This window comes from Podarcis liolepis (genome assembly GCF_965112155.1).
Source record: "Podarcis liolepis genome assembly, chromosome: 18".
NCBI lineage: Eukaryota > Metazoa > Chordata > Lepidosauria > Squamata > Lacertidae > Podarcis > Podarcis liolepis.
This window is the reverse complement of record NC_139572.1, coordinates 7,122,073-7,131,653: the sequence shown is the minus strand read 5'-3', so window position 1 is coordinate 7,131,653 and position 9,581 is coordinate 7,122,073. Positions and strand designations below refer to the sequence as shown.

Genomic DNA, 9,581 nt, shown 5'->3' with positions numbered 1-9,581 from the left:
ATCTTTGATAGCATGACCATTTTGATTGTAGAGATCCTTCCCCATAATGACAATTTTAATCTGCTCCAAACTTCTAGTTCTTCTTTTATCTCTTTCCAGACTCTTACATAATTATCCTTATAGAGATTTATATTTTTCATTGTAATCCAAATTCCTAAATATTTGGCTTTATTTGTTATTTTTAACCCCGTCCTCTCTTCTAACTCTACCTTCTCCTTTTCTTCCAAATTTTTCACTAGTAATTTTGTTTTTTCCTTATTTAATTTAAAGCCTGATAGCTGTCCAAATTCATTCATTTTAGATAATGTTTCTAATATGCTTTTTAGTGGATTTTCTGTTGTAATTATCAGATCATCAGCAAAGGCCTTCACTTTATATACTCTTTCCCCCAATTTTATTCCTTCTATTTTTGGATCATCCCTTATTGCTTTTAGATGTATTTCTAGGACTGTGATAAATAACAGTGGCGATAATGGGCAACCTTGTCGTGCCCTTTGAGATGTTAAAGGATTCTGATACTTTGTTATTTATAATCAACCTTGCTTTTTGTGTTTTATATATTGCTTGAATTCCACAACTCATTTTTCCTCCTAGATTCATTTTCTCTATAGTTTTTTGCACAGATTTCCAAGATACACTATCAAAGGCCTTTTTGGCATCCACTAGCGTCAGAACTGCCTTTTTATCCGGCCGGATAACCTGAAGCATATGTAATCTGAAGCGTATGTAACCCAAGGTACCACTGTAATCAACTTAAAGTGAAAAAAGATGATATACTTAAGCAAACGGGTATGACCTGGCTACAATACCATCAACTAGACAAAAATTTTAAAATTTTTAAGGCAGATAAAAATAGGAATGGATTTGACGATAAATTATCAGATTTTGAAAGTGAACTTCTACTAAATAGTAAAAAAAACCTCTCTAAAATGTACAGGTTATTATTGGATTGGAATTTAAAGACGAACAAGTTAAAGATGTGATGGTAAATGGGCCCAGGATTTCGGCTAACCTACAGAATTGGAGAAATGGGAAAGCCTGTGGAAAAATGATATGAAATTCACAGCATGCTACCTGATTAAAGAAAATTTTATGAAGATGGTATACAGGTGGTATTTGATTCCATCAAAATTAGCAAAGATTAATAACAAAAAGCCGTAAATGTTAGAGGTGCCAGCATGAAAATGGAAACCTTTTCCACATGTGGTGGACATGTCCAAAAATCAAAGTATTTTGGGACACGATATATGACGAACAGAAGAAAATGTTAAAATACACATTTCCTAAAAAAACAGAATTATTTTTTGGGGGTATTTTCACAACAAACATCCCATAGGCCTGTTTTTCTTTATGCTACTACAGCTGCCTGGATTCTTGTAGCAAAATATTGGAAGAGTAATGTAATACCGACAAAAGAAGAATGGCATTTAAAGCTATGTGAATATCTGGAATTAGCAAAACTAAGAGAATAAGAAATCATTCAGGAAAAAGAATGGGATGTTTTTTAAAAGTTGAAATGTATTTCCCATGATTACTCTTGGTGGAGCATAGACTAAATTCCACAGAGTTAAGAGAATGGTCTTTTGTACAATGAGAACAGACACAGAAATTTTAAGAAATGAGGAATTAGGAACCGTATAGAGGTAGAAGGAAGTTATTAACAAATCAGGGAATAAAACCAGAGATTAGACATAAATAAGAAAAGTAAGAGTAGCGAGGAGAAATTGATAAGGTGAAGATTAAAAGGACTTCTTGATGGAAATATATGTTTATACAAATGTCGCTGATGGTTTGTATCTCTTAAAAAACTGCATGTCTTTGATAAGATTCTTCATTTAACTTTCTATTTTTTCTATTTCTCGATATTCTTTCTCTTCTTTTCCCCCTTTCTTTTCTATTTTCTATTTTCTCTTTGTGTAAAGTGTTTCTTTCATTACAGAACAATATGTTTGATTTGTGTATTTCTTAATGTGTAGATAAAGATTGTAAAAAAACAATCCATCATTTTGTCCTTTGAGTTTAGACATTTCATCATATTCCATCAGTTTCATCAGAAGGGATCGGCTAGAATCAAGCATGTTTTTCTCCAGCTCTGCACCTGCCGCTTGAGCCATTCAGGACTCCAGAAAGGTTTTGTGATGAAACTTATTCCACTTGGAATAATCAAAATTATAGTCATCTCATCTTCTGAAAGCCCAGGAGATATTTCGGGAGATTGCATGAGCCTCGGAAAGCAACATGACAATATTAATTGCGCTGTGTCTGGGAAAGAAAAAGTTGGTGCAGAGAATATTCCCTGTGTTGGAGACAGACTGAGACAAGATGCAGAGCTGGCGAAAGAGAGGTGTGCCTGCCTTGTGCTTCGAAGCTCTGAAGGTATAGTTGAAAACCACCCAGATTGGGAAAGCCCACCCAGTCTGGTCTTGCAAGAGTCTTTGGGTTCTTCTGCTTCGCCTCCTTGGCAGGTAAGAGGAGGCGGAGGCAGAGCCAGAATGAGATCCCTGCTCCTTCTGTTGCTGCTTCCGCTGCTCATGATGCCCTTTGGAGGCTGCAGGAACCACAAGGCGAAATGTCCCTTGAATCTGGTCAGGGATGAATTGGATGCTCGCAATTACTACCGGCCTGGACACTTTCTCATCAGCGGGATCATATCTCCAAAACGCTTATATAAGGAAACTCCATACGTCTTTTCTCAGACACCCTTGGCCAGGACTGAGGGGTATGTAAAATCATATGTGGGTGGGTTTCATGGTCCTCCAGTCCTTGTAATGGTTCCTATTTATCAAGGAAAGAGCCCCTGTCTCAGGGCTGGGGAACCAAGGCTGTCCTCATGTTGCAGGTCTACCCTGCCCTGACCATTGGTCTTGCTGGCTGGGGCTGATGGGAGCTGGGGGGTCCACTAAAAGATTCCACCCAAACCTCTCCCATTTCCTTGTTCCCTGGGTCTCCCTTAGTGAAACACTCTCCTACCTATGGATGCACTGAATTTCCCCACCTGCAGGATGCCATGAAACTCAGGCAATTCAACCTTTGAGCTCTGGAAATTGCCTGAGTTTCATGGCTTCCTGCAGGTGGGGAAATTCAGTGCAAACTTTTGAACCCTGACCAGATTCATTGGCATTCTTGCATTCTTCTATTATATCCTTGTACTGATATAATATTATAAAAGACCATCAACAAACTGTCATTAAAGAATGCTATAGTTTTAAAAATGGATTTTTTAAATCCTACAGATTAACGTTTGGTGGCTGGAGAGCAGGAAATATGTGCTTTAATTGAGATGATAAATAAAATAATATGAGTCAGGAGACTTCCTTGTTAGTGGAGTCTAAAATGTGAAAAGGAATTATTCCTTTTCTTCACACACACACAACTGGTCTCATTTCTAACTATTGCAACGGTTGGCATAGAAGGTACCTGTTTCCTAAGCCAGAGAGTGGCATGAAACTCAAGCAATTTCCAAGCAACTGAGATTAATTATTTTACGTTTATTCTATTTGGATCACAGTTCTCTTTATACAACACAACAGGACACCTACATCTCAGAATGAAAAAATCTCTCTTGAAAATGGGTGGATTTTTATGGGAGAAGAGCAGGAATGATATGCTCCAAATAAAATCATTATATAAAATAATACAGACCAGGGGGTGTCCTCATTGGTGGAGTCACTGATGAAAAACATGTGCAAAATTATAGGTTTTACCACACACTCAAACTGCCTCATTTCTAAGTAAAAGGGGACTGAGGTATTTGGTGCTTCCCCTCCTTCAATCAAATTGTCTCTTATCTACCTATAGTCTAGCCCCTTGGAAGAAGTCAAAGACCAATGCAGGAAAAGCAGCCTTTGCAGCAACTTCCCAGTATAGCACACATTTTGAGGGGCGCCTTCATTTCTTACTCATAGAACCATAGCAGAAAAGAATCATAGATTGCAGAGATGGAAGGAACCTGGAAGAATCTCACCTGAAGCATCCATGACACATGGTCACCTTCGGAGGGAGTCTCTTCCACTGCTGAACAGCTCTGTGTGCTGTTTGCATCAAAGCTCCGGTCATGGAGTAGAGGTCTCCAAATTTTTATTCTATACTAGACTGTAAATGGTTTGATATTAATGCAATAGGATTCATCAATACATACTAATATTTTTGGATCATATAATGTCCCCACCCCAATTCGTATGAATGCCAGTTTCACTCTTTTTAAAGGATTCATTTATTGCAGAGACACACCTAGGATCTACTGGTACATGTTGTCTTTCCTGGTCACCATCCAAGAGATCAACCAGGATCTCAGGCTCTTACCCAACATCACCCTGGGCCACAACATCTATGAGAACTATTTCGATGCAAGGATGACTTCGGACGCCATGCTAGAGCTGCTTGCAGGCAGTGGATGCAATATTCCCAATTATCACTGTGGAGAACAGAATCACCTGCTGGCTGTTCTTGAAGGAGGCAACACTTTCATCTCAAGAGTGGTTTCAGCCTTTTCAGGCATCTACAAAATCCCACAGGTAAGTAGTGGGAGAGCATGGAGGGAAAGAGAATTTCAAGTGCGTAAAATTCTAACTTCTCTTGGGAGGGTTCAAGTGGGGATATTTTTCAAAATGGGAAAATCCTGAGCTATGGATCCAACATCCCTTATTCAAAACTGAGCCTTCACCAACTTGACACCTCCAGATGTTTCAGACTAAAACTCCCATCAGCTTCAGCCAGCAGAGATTTAGATCTCAGTCATTTCATATGATTAAATACCCGTTATGCTGAAAGTAAAATAAATTGGTGATCTTTTGCTTTCCTTGCTAGATCAGTTATGGCTTCACTGCCCAGGTTCTCGAAGGTAAAACCCTGTTCCCTTTTGTCTACCGGATGACTCCCAAAGAGGAAAGTCAGTACCAGGGGATTGTTGAATTGCTCCTGTATTTTGGATGGACGTGGATTGGCCTCTTCACTCCAGACAATGACAGTGGAGAAAGATTTGAGAGCGCTGTGAAACCTCTGATGCTCAGCAAAGGGATCTGCATTGCTTTATCAGAAAGAGTAACAGAAAGTTATATTGATCAATCTATCAGGCCTGGGGAAACTTTTTTCCTATGGAGACAAGTTGGGGTATTTGTTTCCTATATAACCACTGCACTGGGTATCATAACACTCATGGCAATAAACATGGTATATGAGAAGGAAATAGGGGTGAAAGTCTGGATCACAACAGCTTTGCTAGAAATCAGAATTGGCTTTCATCTCCCTCCAGATATGTTCCAGCACCTCCATGGTTCTCTGTCCTTTGCAATTCAGACCGGAATAAGGAGCAGCAAAGGTGACAAATTGCAGACCAATCTTCTGGATTATTTGAATCAAGCATTTCCGTGTTCATATTCAAAGCATCTGTTGTCCGTGAAAGGCAGGATAAGATGCAGAGAGGAGGAGAAACTGCAGCCATTGCCCCAAGCGGAGCGTGACAGAGCCCTGTCTCTAGACAGCTATGGCACTTACATCAATGTTCAAGTTGTGGCTCAGGCCTTGCATGCTTCGCTTTCATCTAGATCCCAGAGGAGGCTGATGGTGTGGGAAGGAGAGCAATGGGGACCCCAAAGGCTACAGCCGTGGCAGGTATTTCCTTCCCCTTTTTGCAACCTGCAGTCCAAACTGATGCTGATCTTGACTGTCGATAAACCTGTAAAATATCATAGTTACTATTAGTATTAGTAATAGTAGCAGACCGCCCAACATTTCTCTGATGAAAATAGGGACATCCCATTCCATAACGATAATTTTACTGTTGATATCCAGAGCTTTTTAAAGGCGGAACTCATTGAAACTCAGTTTTGGCACCTCTCAGGTGGGTGCCATTGCCATTCTCAGAGGGAGGTGTTCATGGTGAGTTCCGGCACCTTCATTTCTATAAAAAGAGCACTGTTTACACATCTTCTTCAGTTGCCTCAGTACTCTGGGCAGCTCCCAACATAAAGAAATTCATACTAAAATATTAAACATATTAAAAATTCCCAATATAGGATTAGACGGCTTGTGGGTTGAATAACTCCACATCCACCAACATTTCTCCAAAGAAAATAGGGACATTCTAAGGAAAAGTGGGAAATTCTGGGATCAAATGAAAAACTGTCTCTAATTCAGGGACATCCCTGGAAAATTGGAGCACTTGCAGGGTCTGTAGTAATAAAAATGGCTGAATAGGAATTCCAGTCTACATGAGATACACGCAGGCCCCAAATCAGAAGAGGTTGAAGTGAGTAGGACTGAGAGATATCCATCTTGGCTTCCCGGTTTCTTAATGCTGCTGCTTTCCCCTGTCTTTCCAGCTTCACCCTTTCTTAAGAGAAATCCAGTGTCTGAATACTTCCAGAGGCAGGCTGTGCTTGGATGAGAACTGGGAGCTGCCAGAAGACTTCGATATTATGAACTGGGTGATGTTTCCCAATAAGACTCGTGACCTTGTGAAAATTGGGAATATAAGGAGAGAGACATCTGCTGGCATAAAGTTCACCATTAACCCAGAAGCCATTGAGTGGAACAAGAAATTCAATAAGGTAGGGAAATCACAGAGGGAGAAGGCTAGGAGATGCTTATTATGTTTTTCCTTAAACAACCGCTAAAAAATGACCATATGAGGTTGACCAATGGTGTCTTGACCCTCAATAGCAGCTGCAACCACCACTCCTTCTTTCCACAGCAGTTTAGATAGCAAGGGAATTTGGGGTGCTCAAAGAAAGGATAGAGCCCAGAGGTTCTCAGGGAAGACACCATCTATTTCTGAGCCAGACTGAGAATTTAAGAATTCTGGACAGAATCTTTAACCGAATGGACTACGTAGATAAGAAGAAAAGGGAAAGCCCCTAGTAAAAGTGAACTATTGGGCTTTCATACAAGCAGAAGGATGGAAAGTAATTTATTTTAGAAATGATAATTACTGATTTATTGTGGATTTTTTAATTTGTGTAGTAAGCTCACTTGTAGATGTTGCAAATGCTAAACTATTGTATGTGCAGGAATTGAGAAGTGCACAGCTGTTGGTGAAGGAGGAGAAGTTAAAAAATATTGTAATGTAAGGTTAATGTTAAGAAATGGCATTTAAACTAAAAATAACTAGGGAAATAGATCAGCAACAAGAGGAAACCTTGCTTGCCTCAAGAAGAGAGTGAGGGAAACCAATATTTGGAAAAGTCATATTAAATTTGTCTTTATTAGTGGTTGAGAGATTATCAGAATCCTGAACTTTGGGGAAATCACATTTCAGACTCCATTGCCATTTTCTTTGAAGATTTATTAAGCAGGAAAGCAGGTAAACGGAGAAGAGGAAACAGAGTTCTGTGGCGCAAACCTCAGTTGTCCTGAACTAATTATGAAGAACAAGATATTCTGGTCGCCCCAATGGTCAGTGGGGGGTTGAAAGGACCCTGATGAGGGGTCAAAGGCTGTAGTCCAGAGATCTGTTTAAATTCACTCTATGTGTGAATTAAGGTAAAGGTAACGGGACCCCTGACCATTAGGTCCAGTCGTGGCCGACTCTGGGGTTGCGGTGCTCATCTCGATTTATTGGCCGAGGGAGCCGGTCAGGAGGGCAGCATGACTAAGCCGCTTCTGGCGAACCAGAGCAGCGCCCGGAATCTCCGTTTACCTTCCCGCCGGAGCGGTACCTATTTATCTACTTGCACTTTTGACGTGCTTTTGAACTGCTAGGTTGGCCGGATCAGGGACTGAGCAACGGGAGCTCACCCCGTCATGGGGATTCAAACCGCCGACCTTCTGATCGGCAAGCCCTAGGATCTGTGGTTTTACCCAGAGTGCCACCCGCGTCCCTATGAGTGAATTACATACCCACAAATACTCCTAACTGTTCCTCTTTCTTGTACCTTCTTGCCTTTCTGGTTAGGCCGTGCCTCGTTCCAGGTGTACAGAAAGATGTCGACCTGGATATGCCAAGGTGGTTCTAGAAGGAAAGCCCATTTGCTGCTATGCTTGTGCTCGGTGTGTGGAAGGGACCTTCTCCGCCCAGGAAGGTGGGTGACTCCAAGAGGGAAGGCATTTCTAGAGAGAGTAAACACAGGGCAGAAATCCAGTCTCACCCACTTTTTGCGAGAATTCTGCAGACATTGTGGAATGTGGCTCCTTCCTCAATTTCTTTAGGATTAATCGCCTTCATTACATCCTGGAAGAGAGTTGAAAGGAATGATCATAAGGAAGAAATCTCTAGGATTTCTTCAAAACATAATAGAGTTCTTCAAAACGCAATAGAGCATAGATCATTAGGGATGTAAGTGATGTTGCAGCCACTCTTTTTCTCTTCCCCAGATGCAGAACATTGCACCAAATGCGCAGAAGATCACCATTCAAACAAGGACAGAGATAAATGTGTCCCCAAGGTTACCACCTTCCTGGCTTATGAAGAATATTTAGGAATTGTTTTAGCTTCCGTTGCCCTCTTCTTGTCCTTAACAGCAGGCATTGTGTTGGGAATCTTCATTAAATACAAGGAAACTCCCATAGTCAAAGCCAACAACCGGGACCTTTCCTACATCCTTCTCGTCTCCCTCCTGCTTTCCTTTTTGTCCTCCTTCCTCTTCATCGGGCGCCCAAGGAAAGAGACCTGCCTTCTCCGACAAACGGCCTTCAGCATCATCTTCTCAGTTGCTGTTTCTTCTGTCTTGGCAAAGACCATCACGGTGGTGCTGGCCTTCCTGGCCACAAAGCCTGGGAACAGGGTGAGGAGATGGCTGGGCAAGACTCTGGCCAACTCCATTGTCATCTCCTGTTCTGGGGGGCAAGTTCTCATCTGCACCCTCTGGCTGGGCTCTTCTCCCCCATTCCCAGAGTCCGACATGCTCTCCCAGGTGGAAGAGATCATCCTGCAATGCAACGAAGGGTCTGTGGCCATGTTTTACGTTGCCCTCGGCTACCTGGGCTTCTTGGCTGCCACCTGCTTCACGGTGGCTTTCCTAGCCAGGAAGCTGCCTGGCTCCTTCAACGAAGCCAAGCTGATCACCTTCAGCATGCTGGTCTTCTGCAGTGTTTGGGTGTCTTTTGTGCCCACCTACCTGAGCACCAAGGGCAAGTACATGGTGGCCGTGCAGATCTTCTCTATGTTGGCCTCCAGTGCTGGGCTTCTGGGCTGCATCTTCCTTCCCAAGTGCTACATTATTGTGCTGAGGCCTGATCTGAACACAAAGGAGCACCTGACAACTAGAAATGAAGGGAACAGTTGATTCTTAAAATATTCCATGTTCCTGATGCCCAGAAGTTGCTCCTTCTCCACCTCTGACAAAGATTATGTTCATTCTTAGCCCAGCTTTTATGTAGTCCTGTTCACATGAACCGGAAGATGGGAGGAAATGTTTTGCTACCTTGCTTTGCCCATGACTACAATGAGCCCTGGTGTACTGCCCATAGTTTGTAAACTATTATCTTTTAATAATTTTGTGTTTTGGGAACTTATATTTCTCTCACAACAAGATACTCTAGAGGGAGATAGGAGTTAGGTTTTTTTGGTCTGTTTGCTTTGCTATTAACCATATCAATTCTGATATTCAACAATACTTTCTAGTTATGTCATTTCTAGATATTCA

The 9,581-nt window shown here is 41.6% G+C and overlaps 1 protein-coding gene across 1 annotated transcript; it reads left to right on the top strand.

The window, feature by feature from the left end:
* Positions 1-2,492: 2,492 nt before the first annotated feature.
* LOC310697260 (vomeronasal type-2 receptor 26-like) lies at positions 2,493-9,251 on the top strand (the record flags this gene model as incomplete). The annotated part of the gene is made up of 6 exons (XM_083483719.1): positions 2,493-2,719; positions 4,223-4,514; positions 4,807-5,610; positions 6,321-6,548; positions 7,892-8,018; positions 8,311-9,251. The coding sequence occupies 6 exons, from the start codon at positions 2,493-2,495 to the stop codon at positions 9,219-9,221; spliced, it is 2,589 nt and encodes an 862-aa protein (XP_083339845.1). The 3' UTR covers positions 9,222-9,251.
* Between the last annotated feature and the right edge of the window lie 330 nt (positions 9,252-9,581).